Here is a 25,089-nt window from a genome sequence, read left to right as displayed (position 1 = left end):
CAGGGAACCAGGCAAAGGGCCTTCTCAGTGGTCGTGCCTGCCCTGTGGAATGCCCTCCCATTAGATGTCAAGGAAATAAACAACTATCTGACTTTTAGAAGACATCTGAAGACAGGGAAGTTTTAAAAGTTTTATGTCTTGCTGTGCTTTAATTTGTTGGAAGCTGTCCAGAGTGGGTGACATATAAATGTTGTTGTTGTTACTACTCCAGTTGAAATGTGGTCACCACAGAGCAAACCTGAGTTGATGAGGTCCTGACAACAACTTTAGATGGGAAAAGGCATATGAAGTGGGATTAGATGTCGAGCTGAGAGTGGCTGATGCCTTCTAAGATTTCCTGAATGGCTCAGCCTAGCTTCTCAGTCTTTCACTGGCTCTCGCTCTGATGTTTGCTTGATGGGAGTTTCATTTTTGGAGGAACAGAATGTGGTTGTCAATGAAATACCATCCATATTAGGGAATTTTAGTAAATACAGTGGTACTTCGGGTTACATACACTTCAGGTTACAGACTCGACTAACCCAGAAATATTACCTTGGGTTAAGAACTTTGCTTCAGAATGAGAACAGAAATTGAGCAGCGTCGGCGCAGTCGCAGCAGGAGGCCCCATTAGCTAAAGTGGTGCTTCAGGTTAAGAACAGTTTCAGGTTAAGAACAGACCTCCAGAATGAATTAAGTTCTTAACCTGAGGTACCACTATACCTGGGAAGAATCTACTTTAAACATTTTTTTGACCCGCTGCCAATCTGGAACGCAATCAAGTCTCACAGACCATAGTTATCAGCTTGAAACATGTACAAACATCTGGGCATGGGAGATTTGAAGTTAACAACTCATTTATCATTTATATAATTTGACTTCCCTCCAAATCCATGGTGGGTGATGAAAAACTAAGTTCACATGCCCCCAGTTTTGGCTGATCTTCTCTAGAAAACTAAGGCTGAGCAATTAGCTTGATATCACATAGTGGGATGGAAGCTTAAGGATATGGTGTTAATGCAGACAAGGAAAATAAAAAGTGACTCTTACTATCATCATTGTAAAACCAGGTGTAACAGCTTTATTGGTAGTGCAGCATGACAAACAAGAGACAAGTAGTAATTTGAAAATAAATCAAGCAAGCTTTGAAGATGCACAGAAGACTTCTTTGGTATAAATATTTGCAATCTGGATCCATAGCTACATTTGAAAAGTAGCTCTACATTTTGGAAGCTCTTTAATTTTTTTTTAAACCTACTCTGTACTTCTCACTCTGGAATAAGTGACCTGAGAATCACCACTTTGAAAAAATACTATCCAAGGGATACAGGGGCAGATGATATATGTCACATTAGAACTACAGCTATCAATTCATAATCTAAATCCATGGAATTGCTGTGATTTTATTCAACTGTAGTACCTGCTTGGTGTGTGTGTGTGTGTGTGTGTGTGTGTGTGTGTGTGTGTGAGAGAGAGAGAGAGAGAGAGAGAGAGAGAAGTTGCTCTTTGCCATTCCCAGCAGACTGATTCTTTAGGTAGCTAAAGAATGATTACGAATGAAATAGTAAGGATGGAATGCAGCAACTGCTGCATCCATACAGCGTTGCAACCTACAGCACTGCAAGAACATGACTGTTATGATGAATAGACATGGTGTAATGGGTTGAGGTTTCTTCCCTAACAACAGCCACCATTTGCAAGTTAAGTCACTGAGTGATGGTACACAGCATTGTTTGCAACACAGAAAGGGAATACAACACTGGTGGTACTATAGGAAAAGCCACCTATGTGGCATCCTCCTAATGGCATTTCAACCATCATATATAGCCTGTGGCCCTCCTGATGCTGTTGGGTTTCAGTTTCTATGAGCCCTAGTGAGCATGGCCCATGGTCAAGCATGGTGGGAGTTTATGGTCCAACAATACCGGGAGGGCCAAATGTTCCCTGACATAATCATTGATATAATCAGTGACATAGAGCCCTGCTCAGATGAGCCTACATGAGTACAAAACAGAGAACGTACCTTCCTGCCAGACATCCTTAGTGGAACATCCAACTCATCTCTGTACTATGGATGTCTCTTGTGCCTAGGGGTGCAGGATCAAGAGTGCATAAGTCTGAAATGCAGATTGCTGTCTTTCAAAATCAAGAAGTAACAACTGCATGGATCCAACTGGTATCTGTTGGGTTCTGTGTTCATAAGCCCCTATTTCAACATATGGACTCCAGCAGGTGTAAGGACTGAGAGTGTATGAAGCTGCTCTCTATTGTAGAAAGGGTCCACAACTAGGTTCGCGCTGAGCTTGTCTCAGCAATGCATAAGAAATAGTAGTAAGCTGCTATAAAAGACTTGAAAGTGACAGCATGCTATTGTAGCTGTGTTGACACCAGCCACTCAGTGTGGCACTGCACTTACATACCTGTTTAAGATCAGCATATCCTGTCATTGAGAGGATGGAATTTTTAATAATGTCCTCTTGAAAGAAACTGGGAAAACAGCATCTCAGAATTACAAGCAGGCTTCACAATGAACCAGCTTTCATTCCTGCACCCTGCACACCTTCCAAGAGCAAATGGCTTTCTAATGCCATCTATATTTCTCCTGGCTGCATTTGACATCTCCTCTGGGCCCCGAAAGCAAGGTGAACAGAAGGCACATGTGCACTCAGCTTTTATGCTTGCAGAAGCCTTTAGTTTATTGGCTTTCTTTAAGTAATGTGTAATTGACCTTTATATTTGCATCCATGATTAATTGTCGTCAAGCTGCGATGAAACAAAGTGGGGTTAAAGGGACCTTCTTCCCTGCTCCCCCCACCCAACCTTAATATCTGTGCAGTGTAACTGCTGCTTCTCTTGATTATCTGATTTCAGTAGAAATTCAAAGGGGACTGGTAGAAAGAATGGAAGAAAAGCCCAGCACCCTCAAATGAAAAGTCTCCTTCTTATCTCTTTATCTGAATCCGCCTAAAGGCTACAAGTTCAATTTAATTCGTCTACCATCAGTCAGCCTGAGATCCAATATGAAGGGGGGGGGGGACTGCTCAGCAGCTGGTCTGGCTCCTGCAATGATAGGCAGAAGGATGCTTTTGAGCGAGTAACCGTAGGGCACATGACTAACTGCAATGAAAGGGGCTTACTGCTTCTGAGCTGGCCACATCTACAGCTGTTAAGAAACTTTTTTCTTTTCTTTTCTTTTCTAAAGTACTTATGTGAGCCAAATGAAAATAACTGAAGCCAAATAGCAGCCTCTGTGCTTGATGATATTCAGTCGCCTGTGGAAAAAAAGCGACATTTTGTTTGGTCACACGTTGCTGCCAAGTGATATCTAATCCACAGCATTTGTGTACCACAAGTATTGCTGGATTCTTACAAGTGATGCACCAAGCGTTCTGTAGATCTGTACAGGAATGAAGCTCCATCTGCACTATGTATTTAGAGTAGTACCATACCATTTTTAACAATCATGGCTTCCTCCAAAGCGTCCTGGGAACTGCCACTTATTAAGAGCTTTCACAGAGCTACAGTTTTCATAGTTCCCTGGGAAGAGGGATTGATTGTTAAGTCATTCCGAGAATGTAAAAGGCATAAGGGTATCCTAACATGCCTAAACACCCTTAACAAACTACAGTTCCCAGGATCCTTTGGGGGAAGCCATAGTTATTCATAGTGGCATGATACTGCTTTAAATGTACATTGCAGTCCACCCCACCCCCATTCTTTCATACCTATTAAGTATTGTAGCACACCAAATACAGTGGTACCTCTGGTTACGTACTTAATTCATTCCGGAGGTGTTCATTCTTAACCTGAAACTGTTCTTAACCTGAAGCATCACTTTAGCTAATGGGACCTCCTGCCGCTGCCGCCGCATGATTTCTGTTCTCATCCTGAAGCAAAGTTCTTAACCCGAGGTACTATTTCTGGGTTAGCGGAGTCTGTAACCTCAAGCGTCTATAACCTGAAGCGTATGTAACCCAAGGTACCACTGTAATGCTTTTCTGAAGATAACCAAAGTTGAGCTCTTGATACTGAACATGGTCTGGAGTTAGGCTATCCTAAAGGCCCCCCCAACCCCAAACAAACCAAGAAACACACAACTCAATTCCTCTGAAGCTGCATACATATTTGTGTTTACTCAGAGTGCTCCTACCACTGGCTTGGAAGGTAGCGTCCACACAACATTAGCCATAATCAGTATCTGTCCTGTCATTTCATATTAAATACTGCTTGTGATGTCTTTCCCCTCCCCAAACCAGCTTCCATCTGAACTGAGAAAAAGAACACCATAGCTATGCATTAAGCTGGTAACGCGTACACAGCCTGCCTCTCCCTGCCATTGGAGGCTTGGTGTTTGGAAGAGGAGGTGTTCAGCCCAGCCTTTGCATCCAGGCTCCGGAGTTCTTCCCCTGTAGGATGATCAGCTGACCCATCACTCCTGGCTTTCTAGCTGCTATGAAATAGCTTTTGTTTTTGCAGGCTTTTGAAAGGTTTAGTTTTCCCACTATGTGGCTGGTTGCTCTGCTTTGGAATTGTCCCTGTTGTGTTTATTTTTTATTATATTTGATCATTTTTATTGTGTATGGTTGTTTTGATGTGTATTTGATTTTCTTCTTCTCTTCGGGTGTTATTTCATACTGAAAAGCAGGAGATACAGTTAAGGATAAAATAATGAATTGTTTAACACAAGTCTAATAAGAGGATGATTACCTCCATTAAAGCCCATATATGTGCGCTTTGAGTAACAAAACCCAAATCTACTTCTGCAGTCTCATATTTCTCAGATATGGAGAAATTCAGCTCCTAGGTGAGGCACTAAGATATGACACCCCCCTTCCAGGGACCATAACTCTAGGGCTAGGACATGTAACAAAGGTTAAATCTCATGGAATTCTGATGGTGGGAAACTAAGGTCAAAGTGCAGTTTCCACACCATGGAAACACTTTGCACAAAACAGCCTGGCCTCAAAATGCACATTCAGAACTTGAGCACATTGTGAATGATTCTCTTCTTAGAACTCTAGCAAGAACCTCATGCTGGGACTCAATACAAAACAGGTTTTTATTATTATTATTATGGTAGGAGGATCAAACTTGTTTCATCAACAGTGGCCATGTGCCACTCTATTGCATGTTACAGACTCACTAATTGGATTTTCTGTATTTCAGCTTTATAGCTCTATGGATTTTGGAAGAAGATGGCAGATTATGCATGAACGGATTACTCCGAACAGATTTTACTGGTGAGTTTCCTCCCATTATATTATAACTGCATAATAATGGATGGTCTAGCTAGGATCAGTAACAAAGCACACATTTTGAAACTGATGGTCTTCATTCCAAATGGTTTCTTCACGCATTCTTAGAATCACTGCAACATCAAACCAAAGTTAAGCAATTTCCAGTGTCATCATTTTAAGTAGGAGAAATTTCAGCTACGTATCTACATTGGATTTGAATAAATCCCAAAATCTGACGCAAAGTGGGGTGCCTCAAAAGGATTTTGGTTTGTCAGAGGCTGAGGATCTGTACAAGGTGGCACATGTTCAAGAGGGGATCCCTCAAGCACATCAGTGAGCTAGACAAGTGTCTACTGACAGCAAAAATAATGTATCTAAGCTTAACACAATGCCCTAATGCAAATGTGGGGTGATGAGGATAGGCAAAACAAACACTAGAAGAGATGCTGGAGGAACAGCTCTGTGGTGGCTGAAAGGTCTAGCTTGTAATCAGAAGGAATGATTTTACTCAGATAGTTGATCTATTTTGCTTGGAACATGAAGTGATTTATCTGGGCAGTCTAGTCTGCCTGAAAATTTCATCCACTTCTGTAAAACAGAAAACAATTGGGTGGGGGGGGGGAATGGGGTAGGGATGATAATAAAATAAACTTTGATGGACTTCAAGCCATATTGGACATTTTATGAAGCACCTTGGTCTGAGGCAAATTGCTTTCTGATGCGCCAAATTGGGGTCCAACCAAATCATGATGTTAATAGACAACTCTAATTTAAATATATGCTCAGCATTGTCACTGTCCTTAATTAGTGTTATATTTGTATAACTTGAAGTGTTTCCACCCCCACCTTAATTCTGATCCTACTGTTCTAATCCCAAATCCTGCCCTCCCCCCAAAAAAAAGATATGCTCAAAAGGGTTGTGTACTAGTTCCTATATATTTGGGAATAAGTCTGACCTGTTTTGGAACTGCTCTGTGTCTTTTGATTGGTAAAATATTGTAAAAAGGGAATCATGTTGTGCAGCGTGATATTGATACATACATATGCACACACTGAGAGCCATAGTAGTGTAGTGCTTAGAGTGCTGGACTCAGACCTTGGAGACCAGGTTTCAAATCCCCATTCAGCCAGGAATCTTACTGGGTGACCTTGGGCCAGTCACTCACTCTCAGCCTAACCTACCTCACAGAGTTGTTGTGAAGATAATATGGGGAGGAGAACTCTGTGTGCCACCTTGAGCTTCTTGGAGGAAAGATGGGTTATAACTGTAAGAAACAGACAAAATATATTTACTCCTACACACTGTTAAAACACCAAGAGAAAGATGTGCAGTTACATCAAGACAGCTCTGTTGTGATGCTATACACACATGCAACATGTATGTTCACACAAAGATTGCGTTTTTTTCAAATGCTTTACCAAAGTGCATATGCATATTGTAAATGTACAGGAGAGGCAATGAAACAACTGAACAGAGGCAACTGAAATATATGGCATACTGGGCCAGCATAGGTCTCAGTACTGAATTCAGAAGCAAGAAACTGACTAATTCCTAAGATAATTAGTTCGGCTTTAGAAATAAGACCAATGTAATTTGGAATTTCTGAAAACTGGGAGGAACTTGGGTTATTGGAATTTCAGAAGCATCTCTACTTTGTTGTCTAGTTGCTTTTGGAAACAGCCAACAAACAAATCCGTATTCTCGTCTTGAGATGATGGTTGGTAGGCTGAGTTGAAAAGATTCTTCCTCCTCCACAACTCCCTTGTGTCTATAGTTAGCTCATTGTTTATGCTATCTGTCATTTCCCAGCATCTTATTAAATTTGCAACCAAGTGAAAATGTCCTCTACCCTGTAGGGAGAGGAAACTGTGCATTTCCAAACACATCAGTCAAGCTATATTCCTAATTCTGTTAGTGACATGTTATAACATACTGATTCCCAAGGGGTGATGTTAAAAGGGAGAAAATGAGCACCCTATGCTCAAGTTAAGAGGTTACGGGACAACCTACTTTATAACAATGTCTCTTTCGGTTTTCCTCTCTGCTGCATAATTGCCTCTATTTTTTTCCTCTCATGTCCTATCAGTTGGGCAAAAGTGCACGTGGATTCATCTATCTCAAAGTCAATGAGAATAGAACTGGGGAAGATCCTTGATTCTATTCTGCTGCTGAGAAAGTATAGGCAAGGGTAAAACATACACTAAGACCTTGAGGAATATGAATTGACTCATCAACTAAGAGTACCAATGAAAAGTCTTCTGCTAGGAGGGCAGGTGTGTTCCTGCTCAGTGACCATTCCTGCCAAAGGCAGTTTTAGGGTGGGGCAACTAGTGCAGTCACACTGGGCACCATGTTGCAGAGGGCACCAAAACAACGCATTAGAATGGACCACAAAAGGCAGGGAGCACTGTATTTTCGCATCACACTGCTGCTGAAATTTAAGAGCCCAGAGTGCCACTTGTCCTGCTAATTCATACAACAACTTCTCTCCTTCCAGGCAAGCAGTAGACATTAACACAGCTCAAGGACACATTGCAGCCTGGCAAAAGCACTTGCCGAGAGAACATAGGGCAAAGCTGGGGGGGGGGGTGGCCTTGGCAGTGGCATGACCTAGTGAGAGTCTAGATGGCCAGACAGAAAAGGGCCTGAACTTGAAAGAGAGATAAATATGTCCACGTCCACCTCGTCTACAGCTATATTTAGTGAATTCCACTCCCATTTCTTGACAAGAGAAGTAGAGAATCAGTCTTTGTATATTGCTCTGAAATGCAAATCACCTCCTTTAAGTGGCTGCTGCACCTACAAGCATGCAGCCAGCCAGCAAAGCACTGCAGCCTAGGTAACAAAGCATCAAGGTAAAAAGATGTTTAAAAGACTGTTGAGATAAGCACCTGTGTGAGTTTAGCATCATAGTAAGGCTAGGGCATACAGCCTTCTCCTTTTCCTGATAGCAGGTAACTTAGCTTTCAATATAAACAGCTCCAATAAAGAAAAACAGCTATGAAGGTTGAAAGCCAGAGTGTCTCTGATCCCATGTCTCCTTTGCGATGTGTTAAATCTAAAGCACTACTGGCTCTCAAGGGATTTTTTATTTTTTTTAAAAAAAAATCCCTTGCATTGCCCATTTTTGCAACTCCTCCATACCCTTTCTCTGTTCTGACTAAGCAAAAGACAAAAATAGCTTTGTAATCCCACCAGATGAATGCAAACAATGTTTGTTGAACTTCAAGCCTTGCTTTACAGCTATACAAAATGTTGAACTGCGAAATTTAGTTGCATTCCAAAAATTACGTAAGTGCAATTTTTTAAAATGTATGGACAATTTTGCATATTTGCAAAGAACACGAGTCTATCTCTTTCCTGAGACACCTTTCTTTCTGTTTTGATATTTTTCTAAATATCAACCTGGTATTGAAATAGCCACAGCTTTATTGGTTACAGATGTAAGAAGGCTTGGGCATAGAATATATATTCTGGATCAGCCAGTCTGGTTGCTGGCTGACAACTTTGTCAGGGTCAATGCCAGGTGAAGGAAGATGATTTTTAGGTATGTGTGGAGCCTTGTGTGATCACTCGCTCCCCACCCCTGAAAAACTATATATCTAGGGAAATCCTGTTTTAAAATCAGGAAAATTATTCCCCCTAAAATATTGTATTCTTCTGTCAAAGATAAACCTCAGAAAATATGGCTCAGGCATTCAGTGAATGTGAAGCAATATCTCTTGCCAACACAGTGAAACAATTGGGCTAGACTTGCACAGACTGGGTTGATATTAAGCACAGAATGGAATGATTCTCCTCCCACTCATTTCATTGTGTGCTGGAAATTGAATTTAGTGGGTTGGAAGACCAGGTATGTGAACAATTTCAGTTCACAAACTGCTTCTAACTTTGTATTCCACTCTGGCTCATTTTCATTTCTTGTTGACCCGATGATCAGAGCTGAGTGGTAGCTGCTGAAAGTGGGCAGAGACCTAGTTTCCTCCCCTGCCAAGGCCTACAGGAAATAATGATGTTAATCTGTCCTTGTTTGACTTTAGCAGAGTGTTGATTGGCATAATGCTTAGAAAAAGATGGCGGAGGGCTAGCAGAAAGAGGCAAGGAGGAAATAAAACAGTTTAGGTTACAGGTATTTTTCAGACAAGGTGACCAAAACCCACCTTTTTCAGGAGACAGTCCTCTCTTCGACGGGGTTGTCTGGTCCAAGACCAGCTTAAGGATTGAAAAAGAACAATAAAAAGAGAAAACAGAGGTCTTGAAAATGCCCACCATCCAGTTAGCATCTGGACAGCAGAGTAAGCAAGCAGACAAGTTACCTGGCCACAGTCTTTCCCGCTATGATGAGATGTACTGGTTTGTTATAATTATTTCTAAATTTACATTTCTACATGTGAATGAGCATATGTAAATATGTATTCCTTTTGTGCTCTTTTGGGGGGATGCATAAGTGACCACCCTAATCATAGAATCATAGAGTTGGAAGAGGCCACAAGGGCCATCGAGTCCAACCCCCTGCCAAGCAGGAAACACCATCAGAGCACTCCTGACATATGGTAATTTCAGGGATTTTCAGGGGAAGTTCAGCCATCAGTTGGTATCTTATTTTTTTATTCTTCCATCCTTTCCCCACAGTTCAGAATGAGTTTTCTGTAGTTATTATGACAGCTTTTTTATTGGATCATTGTAAGGTTCAGATAGTACCAAGATTAATCAACCAAAGCTGACCTTGATTCTTTTCCTTGAATGCGTTGAACTTTGGCATGACTTCATCATGTTGTAATTATACTAAATAAATTTGCACAGTATCCACAGGTGGTTGTCATGTCCAGACCAGAACTGTGGCTATTGTTACCTACAGTATATTGAAACAAGCCAGGATTGTTAACCATACTTTGAAGCAGGCTTGGTTTAATAAACCAGGCAACGATGTAACAACAAACCAGGTTGGCTGAAAATGGAGTATGTGCTTCTAGTCTCCTCACAGTCATGAAGGGGGAAGAGTGGGGAGGTAGGAGCACATGAGTCTGAGGCTTATGCATGCCAAAACACAGTCGATGTGCAACATGTTTTGAGCCCTCATTATTTTCACCCATTCCCAAAATTAGCAGGAGGGACTCTTGGCTTTGAAAGACAAAGCACGAGCAATGTTTAATGCACCAGTCCTTTATGTGGCAACGTCTGATATGCCTTTTTTTTTTTTAAAGATAGTCTGATGATTATGATTATTTTTTAAGCAAGTGATGCCCCAAGACATTTGGAAGCTTTCTCTGTCATTAAGTTTAAACCACTCTCACATTTAGCAGATTGAGCGGAATGCATGCTGTGTACTAAACACAGTCTCTTATCATGGCAAAACAGACAAGACACTTCCCCACTTGTTTTGAATGTGAGCCATTTTGTATAGCTCAGTAACATTCCATTAAAGATAAGGAGATTCGTCTTTTATGCCTTTTCCCCATTGGAAATTAACAAACTCTTTTAAGATGACTATACATCAGCAGTTATATGAGGCAGAATCCATTCTCAGCAAGAAGAGAGAATTGAAACTCCTGTCCTTTTGTTTCCTGATATTCCCCAGAGCCTCCTCTTTAGAAGGAGCTTAGTTTAATTTTGCCATCATTAAGTAGAGGAGACATGAGGCTATGGGAGAACTTCAGACACGGAAACCGGGATACACCACAGCTCTTTTAAGTAAAGTAGGTTATGTGAGTTTCCAATCAACTACTTCTTTCCATGGATGATTTTGACAGTACTGTAGATGTGAAATCTCTCTATTTTATAGCTGTGCAGAGGAACAATTGAACTGGCAGTTGCATTGTTTAGACTTCAATAGCATCAGCAGTGGTAAAAAGCTGTTGAATGACAGCCGTCCGCATAAGGGGTGTGCTATGGATTTGTTCATAGGTCAAGAATGGGGAACCTGTGGCTGAACACCCATCAGTCCCAACCAGCACGGCCAATGGTCAGTAGTGATGGGGCTGTAAGCCAACAACCTCTTAGGTGTTAGTTGAAAGATGAACATTTAGGATTTTTGTTGCTTTTTGGAGAATTGTTGAAAGTTGTAGACTGACAGGGTGTCAGGACCCACTGCTGCTAGGTAAGGTAGCACCCCCCCCCCCAAAGCTGATGCTGCAGAAGTCAACTGAAGTAGGACTGAGCTTTGGAAGCTGCCAATCAGTTAAGAAGTATCTACTTCAGGCTTCCTCAAACTCGGCCCTCCAGATGTTTTTGGCCTACAACTCCCATGATCCCCAGCTAGCAGGACCAGTGTTCTACTTGCTGACCCAAAGCTCAGAAAAGAGCTCAGCTTCTTTACAGCTAGAAGGGGCCTTTATAGCTAGATCTGTGCTTAGCAAAGCTTCACTCGACTAGATTTTGCCCGCCTATTTGCAGTTTTAGGCCATCTGCCACCACTCAGTTCTTGGAGTCTCTTCTCCTGTATCATCCTATTCATACATCTGGACATTCTCTAAGGAGTCCCTCCTATTTTACCTATTTGTCTTGCACACAATATCAGCCTTCTCAGTGGTGACATTGGTGGCTGTGGTTGGCTGAGGCTGAATTACTCCTCCTTTTCAAATGTTTTGTTCAGAAGGTTTTGGATATATCTTAAGTTGCATGAGTTTACTACTAGTGCTCAGTTGGATGTCTGCTTTTCTTTTAAATTTGTTTTATTATTTTGTGATAGTCATTGGCTTAGATTCCAGCTAGGTTATGTGGATGAAACAACTCATTGCATTCATGGACAGAACTGAGAATCAGTGGGGGGACCTGGTGGTAGAAGCAGGGACACATTTTTAACAGATACCCCCTGGAGCCCTTTTCACTGCTTTTCATGCTTCTCTCAATGACCCCACAACCCTCTGAAGCATGGGGCTGCAAAAAGATTATGATATCAGTGAAAGTTGCTTCCTTCCACTGATGAGAGCATCTCATGGGTATAATCCTGCTCAAAGGATGCTCTTGCTGGCAAAAGGCTAGTTAGAATCCATACCAATTTATTTTAGCTCCTTGTTAGGCACATTATGGTTCCATTTGGTGGAAAAGCAGAATTAACTTTTACCTTCTTATTTAATACATAACAGCTATAGCTGTTCTGGGGAACCTTTTATGCTCCAGAAGCTGCTGAACTATAACTCGCATCATTCCTAGCCACTGGCCATGCTTGCTGGGGCTGATGAAAGTCGTAGTTCAACAACAACAACAACAACAACAAACCTATGGTCACGTAAAGCATACTCAATAAACACACGAGACGTAACCAGCTGTGTTCTTAAATAAATAAAGTATACTGTTCATAATATCAAATTATAAATTTCAACGGAAGCAACTCATAAAGTTCAACAAACGAACAAAGCAGAAGACCCAGTGGATCAGATCATTCTTTAGTCAGTTCATGCATAAGTCCATCCGTGTAATGGTGTCTATTCCATCTGTCTGTTCGTAAAGTCCAAAAAATCCACATGAAAAGTTGTTACAGTTCCACAAAATCCTTACACAGAGTCTAGATAAGGATTTCCGGAATATTGGACTTGTTTCACTGTCCTGGGCTTCATCAGTACTTAAAGCTCTAATTAATGCAAATAAATACAACATCGTGATCTCACACATTTTAGAGCAAAAATAATATGAAACCATAAACAACTGTACCATATGTGATATTATAGGACAGTGGGTCTTATGGCATAATAGTAGCTGCAGTAAGTAGCAACTGTTACACAGTAGGGTTATATGGACAAGCACAAAATTGATTGAGAGAGTGGTAGTTCAGCAGCATGTGGAGGGCCAAAGGTTCCCCACAGCTTAGCTATAGTAAAGTCCACAAATCAACCAGGGATTCATGAGAAGTACAAAGACATTTTGGAAGAGCACACATCTCTCAGAATGTCTGTTCCTTCATAGCCACTCACCTTTTACTATGCTGTTAGTTTTCAGTCTCCTTTCTCCTTCATAGTTCACTTCCTACTTATTGCTACGCAGCACCACACAGAAGCATTTCACTAACTCTTAGTCATAGCTGACCTCTGCTGAAAAGCGCAGACAACCAAGTTTCCATGATGGCCTTTGGCTTCATTCCTGACCTTTCCTTTAAGTGCTTGTGAAAAGAGCTGCACCGACACCCTCACACTGTTGACATTTAGTGTGCTCTTGAAGAAGTTCTTGACATTTCTGCTTCTAAACTGTCTAAGTGAAATAAACTTCCTAGAAAAAAGTTATTTCTTTTTCAGAAGTTTTTATTTTTATTTTTCTTGGTGGGAACATAAGAACATGAGAAGAGCCAGCTGGATCAGGCCAATCATCTATCTGGTCTCAGCATCCTGTTCTCACAGTGGCCTACAAGATGTTTACGGCAAACTAGTGAAAATAGCATTAGTGAATGTAGTGAAGAAAGTGTACAAAATGCTTTATTTTGGGGGAAATTGTTTGGCAAAATTGCATATATTAGACAAAATTCCAAATAAATATGTGTATATTAGGACAAATTTGCACTGATATCCTGATGAATTTTCAAGAGGACTTTTTTTAAAAAAGAAACAATTACAAGTTGATGTATAAATGTGGAAGCATGAGAAACAGAGAAGGGGAAATTTGAGGATTTACCCATCCCTAGTTGGTGGGACCTTGGCCACCCATGGCCAAATGAGACTACTGACCTAGGTGGGCACATGGGGCCTTGCCAGCACAGAAGAAAGCCCAAGTGGCAAGAAGGAAAAGGAGAGACAGTGAATGGGCTTAATATCTCTTCTGTCGTCTTCTTATGGGAGAGCAGAGTCTGAAACGCTCTAGCAGGGCTGACCATAAGAGAAGAGCCAAAGAAGGCCATGGGAGCCCCATCAAGTCCACCTTCAAGGGCATTTGGAGTAAGGGAATCCCAGATCTCTGAACCAAATGACCCTTGATTTGCTGCTGCTGTTGACCATTTGCTATATCATCTTTTCTTGGCGCTTTTGCTACCAGTTATGTAAATAAGGAAGCCAATATGCATTGCAGCCATCAAAAGACTAGATTTGGTCAGACTACATCCTCTTGAGTGATCCCACAATTGGTAACATGCTACCATAGCTGTACACCATTTCACCTATGTACTCCTTTAATCTCCCATGACCTGAACCCTGCATCTCCCATTATACCAGCCTTCTTTGGATGTACCCGCATACAAGCAAATGCATGTGTGAACCAGTCACTCACCAAAATGGCAAGTAGCCTGTCTCTGATTGTGATGATGCCATTTACAGCTCTTGTAAATCTGGGGATTTCTGGCAGCCATGTCCATAGCCATCACCTTCAAGAGTTACAATTGTTCATGCAAGCACATGCTTAAGGAAAACCAAAATGCTTCTGTTGGTGGGTGGGCAGCAGGAATGCTGTAATATGTGGGATAACCAGCCTCGTATAACCAACATGCTTAAGTCTGAAACACTCTAGCAGGGCTGACCATAAGAAGAGAGCCAAAGAAGGCCATGGGAGCCCCATCAAGTCCACTTTCAACGGCATTTGGAGTAAGGGAAACCCAGATCTCTGAACCAAATGACCCTTGATTTAAGCCCTTTACACATTAAGGGCTTAAAATCATAGAGTAAGCTGTCTTGCCAGGTTTGGCTTACCTTGGGAAGGTCTAGGTAATTAAGCCTTTGCTCCAGAGAAGCTCAGCATGTGTAAAGACTTTGAGCTGGTTGCTGCAGCTCAGATCGCATGGCTCTAACAAGCCTTTCTTATGTTCCTATACCAATAATTTAGTAACTTTCACTGCTATAGCTAAGCCAAATTTTATTGCATGTGTTTTCTGAATGCTGTATGGAAAAGCAAATGAATCTGACTTTTGAAGAGTTTGTAAGTAAGCAGTTTTTAACTTACCGAGCATGTAGTCTTTTTCCATGCTAAGGGAATTTTTGGAACCTAGAAGGCCATATTTTAAAGGTCTAACCATCTATTTTACCACGCTTTGCATGTTTTGTGATTACAAATCTCTGCTGGGGTTCTCTCATCAAAGAGGTCTTACCAAACCTGTATCTTGGTATCCAGGAAATTCTCTTTTTATTGACCTTTTTTATTGCCACCAACAGTGTATTGGTTGTATGGAGGAAAATAAATATTATTTGGATCAATTATTTGGTGTCAATTTTAGGGTGGGTTTTTTTTCCTTGCCCAGTTTACCGCACATCCTTTGTGTGCTTCCTCAACATCCTTCTGTATTCAGTGGCATTTATTGGCAATCAATTTTGCATACAGTTCTGCAGCCTTTGAAGTTCTCACTTCTTGTATACTTGTGTCAATCCTCACAAGTGGCTCCCATGCCCTTCAGAAGAGAACCCATTCCTGTAATTCAATTTTCACTGCTGGTCTCCTTCATGTTTCATCTGCTGTCTGTTTCTCCGCAAGGCTGTCAAGACCAATTAGCATCTCACTTGTCATGAAGCATGCAGGACCTGGTTTATTAAACGGGTGTGATCGGAGGAAAAACTGGTGCTTTTATGCCTTTTTGTTTCTGGAAGGAGGAGGAACATGTAATTCCTCTCTCTCTTTCTCTCTCTCTCTCTCTCTCTCTCTCTCTCTCTCTCTCTGGGCTGCTGGATCAGAACCGACTTGTTTTGAGAGAGGGAAATATCATTCATAGATGGGCGAAAAACCTAGGGAGAAGTGGATGTCCTCAGGTTTCTTTTCTTATTTCCCCTTGTGTTATTTCACGATTCTATCACACTTTGAGCTCTGCTTCAATAGTCTTCTATAAGTATCTCAGAATGAACACTCAGTACGTTTCTGAGCAAAATTCAAATTGTTGATGCAGACCTTTAAAGCCCTAAATGGCCTCAGTCCAGTATACCTGAAGGAGTGTCTCCACCCCCATCGCTCAGCCCAGACACTGAGGTCCACCTCTGAGAGTCTTCTGGCAGTTCCCTCACTGCGAGGTGAGGTTACAGGGAACCAGGCAGAGGGCCTTCTCAGTAGTGGCGCCTGCATTGTGGAATGCCCTCCTATCAGATGTCAAGGAAATAAACAACTATCTGACTTTTAGAAAACATCTGAAAGCAGCCCTGTTTACAGAAGTTTTTAATGTTTAATCTTTTATCATGTTTTTAATATTCTGTTGGGAGCTGCCCACCTGGCTGGGGAAACCTAGCTAGATGGGCGCAGTATAAATAATAATAATAGTAATAATAATAGTAATAATAATAATATAAAGAAAGAAAGAAAGAATTCTGCAGCTAGACTGGTGATGGGAACAGAACACCACCAAAACTTTACACCAGTGTTAAAATACCTGCATGGGTTTCCCATCTACTACTGGGCCAGATTCAACGTTCTTCTACCGTTGTGCAAAGCCCTGAAAAACCTAGGCCTTCCTTATACCTTAAGGAATGCCTTCCACTGTATGGCCCAAGTTGATCACTTGAGATTATCTGGGAGGGTACCGTCAGTGGTCCCTCCCCCCGAACAGAAGCAGGGTTCATATCAATGAGAACACATGCCTTCAGTTTTGTAGAACTCTCTCCCACTAGAAGTTAGACAGGCACCAACCCTGTTTCAGGCACCTGGTTAAACCCATCTTATTTTGTGAGGCCCTTGCTCCATGAATCCTTTTGCAATGTTTTAGAATTCTCATGTTCTTGTTTAAATTTTCGACGCTTTAAATGCTTGAGGTTTAGTTTATGGTTTAAATTTTGTATACTACATACTTTTTATTGTTGCAAGCTGCCTTGAGTCATAGATGGTGAAAAGTAAATAAATAAAATAGTAAATAAGCTTTGTAAATATTTTAAAGATAATTTTAGAAAAAAATATTTTCTGAAAGAATTTTTTTAAAAAAAATCACAGGAGGGCAGGAATGAAATAGTCCTGATCCAAACTTTCTCGAAGGAGGGCTTTTGTCTCAAATTGGCAAGCAAGCCTCTCTTTTTTTCTTTTTCTTTTTTTGGAACCAGTTGACTAACAACCTTCAATTCTGACACCATAACCATCAGTTAATGTATATGCTGCATAAACACTAAAATAGGTTTCTAAGTGGTTTGCAAGTAAAAAAATCAATAGCACAAGCACAAAAAATAATTAATATATAGAATTAAAATACACCACAAAACAACTCATTAAGGCATAAACATATATAATTAAAATAGGCAGGAAAACAACCCCATTCAAAACAACAGAGGAGATAGGATAACAGGTTGGGAGCTCAGAGAATGCCTGTGTGTAAACAGAAGTGCCTTCAAATGCTGCCAGAATTCCAGTACTGATGGGGGCATCTTGTATGTCAATAGGGCTGGGAATTCTCCTCTAGGAAACAAATCTGCTAATACAGAACCCCCCAAATTGGTGGCAGGGTGGCAGTATATTATGAATTCGTAAATGTCCATTTAAGAACCACAGTGTTTGGAAATGAAGAAGCTGGTGTTGAGCAAAATGTTCTTACACTCAACCATGAGACCTTCGGGTTTGAAATTGGGGTGGTGGTGATGAAATTCATTTCCCTCATAAATGTGGTAATTTTTTTTTTTTGGGGGGGGGGGTAAATTATTTGAGGATTCATGGAAGGAAATTGGCCTTCCATGGCAATGACAACTGTGGTATTCCATTTTTGTCTCTGTTTGTAAACCTGATCTGGGGCTCCCTCCCCCCCCAGAAACCCTCTGAGCTCTCCTCAGTGGCCACTGCCATTGTTTCCCTCAAAACCTGCACATTCCAAAACAATGCTACATTCATGGTTGTTCTGAGTTATTTTAAGCAGGGGGAAGGGACCTTGTTGTTGTTGTTGTTTAGTCGTGTCCGACTCTTCGTGACCCCATGGACCAGAGCACGCCAGGCACTCCTGTCTTCCACTGCCTCCCACAGTTTGGTCAAACTCATGCTGGTAGCTTTGAGAACACTATCCAACCATCTCGTCCTCTGTCACCCCCTTCTCCTTGTGCCCTCAATCTTTCCCAACATCAGGGTCTTTTCCAGGGAGTCTTCTCTTCTCATGAGGTGGCCAAAGTATTGGAGCCTCAGCTTCAGGATCTGTCCTTTCAGTGAGCACTCAGGGCTGAATTCCTTAAGAATGGATAGATTTGATCTTCTTGCAGTCCATGGGACTCTCAAGAGTCTCCTCCAGCACCATAATTCAAAAGCATCCATTCTTCGGTGATCAGCCTTCTTTATGGTCCAGCTCTCACTTCCATACATTACTACTGGGAAGGGACCTAGCAGCTACCAACAAAGATTCTGTCACCTGTGGGCTTCAAACACATGTATATAGATTTATTTTAAAAATAAATATAAAAGGGGCTATTGCTGCTGTCATAATTCCACCCCCAACACAAATTGCCTGTGAATGGGGTCATGAATGGAGCTTGTGGGGCAATTTTCACACAGCCCAAACAAAAGCTGTTGGTCCTTGTGAATACCTAGAGTACAAAGGCAATGCTTCCTGTACTAATATTAAATGCATTGTTTGTACATATATGGGAAAAAATCTACTTCTGTAACCTTCATTGTGATCAATAGAAGCAATGCTTGGGTTCCTCAACCTACGAGGGTCATTTTGCAGATGTGTTTTATCCTTGACAATGATGCCAACTGTTGTCCGAGCAGTTTTTCTGGATGCTATTTAAGCCTTGGTTTGTTGTGTTCTTCTGCTGCTGCACTGATTTATTAAACAAAGCTCTTGCTCCAAAGCTTCCCTCCCCTTTTCCAAAGTGTGTCTCTCTGCTTCGCCATCCAGAAATAGCTGAATCACTGAGCCATAGCAGATCAGGCATGTCGTATTCGCAGTCTAAAATGCTCATGCAAATGAAATGGATGAAGCACACTGGGAAGAACTGAGCATCTGTAGGCTGCTGAGTTTTCTCGGCACAGTGTTTTCAATAGAATGGATGCTTACTGCCAAATTGGGTGGGTAGGTGGGGAAAGAAACCCATCAATTTTGTGAAAATGCTTTTGTTTGAAAATGAAATAAAAAGAGCAATGTGATCTTCATAGCAGCGTGTAAAAAAAGATGGGTGAAACAATAATTGCATACCTTGAAGGAAACGTAGCTGCTAATATGGGGGTAGGCATAATAATAAAAAAAGTTCACACATTTTATTCAGAAATCCTTAGGGTTTGCTTGGCGTCTCTGCATGTTTCTCTCTCTCCTTGGAAAACTGAATCTGATCATTGGTCCAGCTACCTCAGGATTGTTGACACTGACCGGCAGCTTTTCAGAGAGGAGATTTTCTCCACACTTACCTGGAGATGTCAGGGTTTAAATCTTAGACCTTGGGCATGCAAAATAAGTACTCTTTCATGGAGCTATGCCTTCTCCCCTTGACCAGAAAAATAATATATTTTAGGCATTTCCTTTGGCTGAAGGAAACTGGGGCAATAAAATGTCCTTGTTTCCCATATGAATTTGTTCTTGCACTTCTCTTGGTAAAAATACTGTGGAACTGAGGACATCTGTACATAATAGGTTTGTTTAATGCAACAATACAGTTATGGTAAAAGATTACTGACTCTGATTATCTTAACAGTTATGTGTAGTAGGGGTTGGGATCCTGACCAACTTGCTACCTTGCCCACAGTGAGTCACTTGACACCTTATCTGTTTTATTTAATATTTATTTATTTATCTATAGTCCACACTATTAGCAGAATCATTTGAATAACAGAGATGGTATCCAGAGGGAAAGGAAATAGTTAAGGGGGATAATACTTCAGTACTCCATCTGTCATGGATGCTTTCTTTAGCTGAGATTTCTGCATTGCAGGGGTTAGACTAGAATGGCTCTTGGGTCCCTTCCAACTCTACAATTCTGTGATTATATGATAAATTGAGGAGAAACAAAAAGATAAGGCCTAATTCATAGCAGGGAGACATACAGCTACAATGCAGGAGATAAATCCAGCAGAACAAACTAGCCTATCAGAACTTGAGTTACCTCTTCAAGAATCATGCCAACCAGACTAGTTGCTAGGCAACACCTTCACCCCTGGTTGACTGTCAACAGAATTAACCCTTAGGTTACTAATGGAATGATCTCTGCTGCTGTACTTCTAACACCCAAGGCAGAAAAATAACATTAAAAATTATAATTAAAACAAAATCAGTCATAGCAATAAAATTCCTTAGGTAGTAATGAGATTTTATGCTGTATTTTATCCTACTGGTTTTTGTACTGTACCCATCTACCTTATATGAGAATGGCCCATGGCCCAAGCATTAATAAACTACTAATAAAATTACTAATCACCACAAATAAAACTGATTTTTTTTTAAAAAAAATTAAAAATAATTTTTATTAACTGGCCAATCACATCAAATTAAATCACATCGCATAAATTCCAAATTACAAAGCCAAATTTTTAAATTTTGTTGGGGGAACCTATACTTCAAGATCCAAAGGGGGATTCAGATTATCTTATTACTGCGTTAATGTCCAAATCAGTCCCAATCAGTCCAGACAAAGTTCATAATTCTATCCAGTCTTATCTTGGTGTTTCCACATCATATCTTGTTCATATTTCTCTTTTTCCTTTACGATCTCTTCTGTTAGTCTCTTTAAGCCGATAGCAAGTATAATAATCCTGTGTGGATTTCCCTTTCCTCCACTAAGTCCAGATGGTTTCCATATATCTCCTTTGTAGATAACATCACTCTTTCCATCATAAATTTTGGCATTTGTCTCTCGTAAGTCCCACCGAGGAGTTGATCCACGATATGTAAACAACTCTATTTCTCTCTTTGTCCTCCCAGACCCAAGAGCTCCAACAATGCCTCCCAAAATGGCAACGGCATTTTTAACTGCGTCATTCCAAAACTCTTAGCTTTCCAGCTTCATCTTGAAACATTGCTTTGGATCGAAAGTTTATCTCCACACAGCCTTAAATCCACAGCTTAAGTCCTTGATTTCTGACTCATTAGGGGAGGGGATTCTTGTTAAATCACATTAAAAAAAAGGGAAGGCAGGTTTCCCCCCCTCCCCCCTCAGCCATTTGTCGTACCGTATCTTGACGTATCTTCTCACATTTTATTCTTGTCTTGTTATCAGAGATCTCTTCTGTCAGCAGTCTTTACTCCCCTTTGCATGTGCAATTTATCTCATCCAAATTGTTTCTTTTGAAGATCCTTGCAACTAGCGGCGCGAATCAGGGACGGCGTCCAGGAGTGCCGGAATCCCACAGGAGGGCTTTGTGCCTAGTGCCCCCACCCCCACAAATTCGGGGGTGGTATAGGGAACAGCAGGCAAGGGCCGCCCCCCCAATCCTGGGGGGGGGTTAAGGAGGCTAATTACCCCCATCATAGCCTCCAAATTACCTCGTGTGGGTCGGAGAGATGTTATTGTCAGCCATCTTCCGATGCGCCACCCAGTGGCCCCCTAAAACTGATTTATTTTTTTTTAATGAAGCTATAGGAATTTATAATAGATGAGCTTTAATTTGTTACTTCATCTCTGGCTTACAAGAGCAAATATAATTTTTCTCTTCATGTTTGGGTTTCCTGTCTTCAGTCGTTGGGGAATTCCATTTGATTTGGGCTATTGAGCACAATGAACTGGTAGCCGCAACATTGATTTTGTTTTCTCTGTCATTTTGGGTGGTCACCACCATTCTGATAAGCCAGTTCTTCCCTCCTTTTCTTCTAGTTGGAACGTATTTTGCTTACTGGACATATATAGACTTTATTATACTAAAGGCATGTACTGTCCAAATGCTGAAAGTGTAGGTGAGAGGCAGAGATGTGCGTGGAATTCCCGCTGCAAACTTCCTTGCACATGTCACACTCTCCCTGAGTCCTTGACTTCCTTTGAAGATGAGTAGAAACCCTCTGAAGAACTTCCAACACAAGAGAGATTGGAACAGGGACAGGATCAGTGAGGGTGTCAGGGATGGGACTTAAGTACACCCCCCTGCCCTTATACACACTTTCAGCATTCATGCATTCAGGTAAATGCCTTAGCGTGCCATGTATGCCTTCCAGATGCATTCCCTGCATCATGACTTTGTACCACTGGCATGCTTTAATGTATTTTTAACCTTCTGTTGGAAGCCACCCAGAGTGGCTGGGGAAGGAAGGAAGGAATAAATAAATAAATAAATAAATAAATAAATAAATAAATAAATATTTACTTTGGACATCATGAGCCCATGTTGATCCGCTGCTGGGAAGCAGTGTTCAACTTGCATGCTGGAGCCATAGCACACACCTCCAGCATACACATGAGATTGGAGCCACGTATGGAGACATAAGTGTCCATCTGTTGAATTAGGCCCTTGTGCACGGACTCCACAGTTAAGGAATGTTTAGATATGGAAATTTCCCCCTTAACTCTCAGGGTCATGTCAGGTTGCTTTATTTAGATCATTTATCTAGATCATTTATATCCTTTCCATTTTTCAGCCTGTGAAATCAGCAGATTGTCTATTAGCATTTCCAATCCTTTTAAAGCACAATTTAGCTTCAGTTCTTTTTTTCTTTAGCCCTTCATTATACTTACTCCTTTAAACAAATGGGAAACTTCTCTTTGTTGGCTCTGTTGAGAAGTAAAGAAATTAGCTGAGTACAAGACAGTTGGCAACTTTCTGCCTTATCTTGCAGATTAACCGTCCTATTTACTGCTTTTGCAAACGTACCAGAAATCCAGAGTCACAGAAGTTAACTCTGCGGAAGACATTAATTCAGTCCGTGGGGACTGGCCCAGGGCAGTTCTTTAAAGCATGCTCCCCAAGCTTCTTCAGCCGCAGACTAATCTGAAATGTCCTAAACCAAAAGGCTGCTACAGCTCTCTTGAGAAATACTCTATCATAGCCTTGCACTAGTAAATGATGTCTTCCGATACTCAGCCAAAATGATTAATGCTTTCCTTTATTTGCCATGTCTGCAGATAGTTTTAATTGTACACATAGTGTGCAATTTTTTGTGCACACCACAAAAAGCCAAAGTGGTGTGGGGCAGCGCAGTGTTCATAATACTTTTTGAACTTGGGCACACCTTTTAAATGCTCTCTACTTTTGAAGTCCCTTGACAGATTCCAATAAGTGACATCATTATTAAGGAGCCACAGTGAGAAAGATAGACCCTAAAATAAAATAACATAAAAAACAGGAAGGGGAAGCAGCAGTCTTCAGAACAACAATAAAAACATCCAACCAAATAAACAAGGAGGTGAACTTCAAAAGATGCTAGAGAAAATTGTTTTTGCTTTGTGTGTGTGCAAAGACCATACATAACATGCTATATCTGACAGATTTCAAGTACAACACATTATACTATTTGTTAGAGGCAACTGAAAAACAATTCAAAGAGGATAATGCAAGCAGTGTGCCGTTCAACTTGAAACATTTGCAATATACCATATGTATCCCTACACAGTATAGAATTCTTTGGGATGGCTAAAGCACATCCATTTGTGGCCCTTAGGAGCTGTGATAGGGAATTGAAGGCTCTAAGGAGATTCCAAGAAGTGTCCATTGAAATCAGGTTTCTGCAACCAATGGGAAGCCTCCTTAGATACAAAAATGCTGCCTGTTTCATACAGTTGCTGTCCAACTAGGGGAGAGGTAGTGTGCTTATCCCCACTGCTCCCTTCACATGATTACTTGAACTGGGAAGATACCTCCATATGGTTTAAGAGGAAAAAAAGAGAATGAAGAAACAACAGGGAAGGGAGAGGAGACGGTGTGTGTAAAAACAGGTATCCACAGAAGGTAGTGGAGAAGGGTGCGTGAGCAGCTTCACAGCCAAGATATGTGACAGCGACTGATGCCTGTGGTTGCATCCCAACCCAGGGTTGTGTCTCTGGAGAATATTTGCTCCCAGGTAAGTAGCTACTGAATTGTGCTTTGGAAACTGATAGAGGTGGCATAAACCTATTAATGACTATTGATCACAATGTCTATGTTCTACCTCCACTGCCAAATTGAATGGTTGTTGCTGGGAATCACAAATGAGAAGTGTGTGTTTGTACTCAGGTACTTGCTTTCAGGCTTCCCATAGGCATCTGGTTGGCCACTGTGAGAATAGGATGCTGAACTAGATGGGTTAATGGTCTGATCCATCAGGGCTCTCCTTATTTTCCTATATTAACCAAACACTTACCTGTGGCTCTCTCAATTAGGGGACACCATTCACTTTTATTTTCTGGCTTATGGATTGTAAGTAACATATTTATCACAGTTATTCCTCTTGCTTCCTTCTCTCCCCCCCCCCCCACTCCTGTTCAGTTGAATAAAAATAAATCTTATGCTTTCTTCCCCATTCTTCTTCTAAGTTGCCCACTGGGTTCTTCATCTACTTCCTTTCAGGAAGCATGGGGCAGGGAGTTTGGTTGGCTCCACTGGAACACTAAACATTACTTGGAGTTCTTGGATTCCTTTTCCTCATTCATCTCAGCACTCTATAAACCTAAATGCCATAGTTTCCTCCAAAATAAGGGGTATAGAGAAGGAAAGTAGGGCAAAAAATAATATATATGTCATATTTTGAAGTTTTAAAATTCTTTGGTGCCTCTGATGAACATCTTATATATGTGAATGTGATAGATAAGATCAGAAATCAGAGTATTTCAACAATGCAGTTTTCCATAAGACAGTTTTCTCCAGCATCTTTTGTGGTCCAAATGCCTCAAAGTCCCAGTGCATATATCTGGTGGGCACCAATTTGGGGAAGGCTAGCATAGGCTATTACCAAAGGGAATAAGGTATTACAGTGGTACCTCAGGTTACAGATGCTTCAGGCTACAGACGCTTGAGGTTACAGGCTCCGCTAACCCAGAAATAGTACCTCGGGTTAAGAACTTGGCTTCAGGATGAGAACAGAAATTGGGCAGCGGCGGCAGCAGGAGGGCCCATTAGCTAAAGTGGTACCTCAGGTTAATAACTGTTTCAGGTTAAGAACGGACGTCCAGAACGAATTAAGTTCTT

The 25,089-nt window shown here is 41.2% G+C and overlaps 1 protein-coding gene across 1 annotated transcript in view; it reads left to right on the top strand.

The window, feature by feature from the left end:
* SORCS3 (sortilin related VPS10 domain containing receptor 3) overlaps positions 1-25,089 on the top strand; it is a 422,195-nt gene that overhangs the window by 259,254 nt on the left and 137,852 nt on the right. Inside the window, exon 5 of the mRNA XM_083741537.1 lies at positions 5,146-5,219. Within this exon, the coding sequence (XP_083597663.1) occupies positions 5,146-5,219 (74 nt within the window). The remainder of the gene's footprint in view (positions 1-5,145; positions 5,220-25,089) is intronic.

Source organism: Podarcis gaigeae, assembly GCF_964106915.1.
Source record: "Podarcis gaigeae genome assembly, chromosome: 5".
In the NCBI taxonomy this organism is placed as follows: Eukaryota; Metazoa; Chordata; class Lepidosauria; order Squamata; family Lacertidae; genus Podarcis; species Podarcis gaigeae.
The sequence above is the reverse complement of the archived record's forward strand: the minus strand, read 5'-3'. Positions and strand labels throughout refer to the sequence as shown.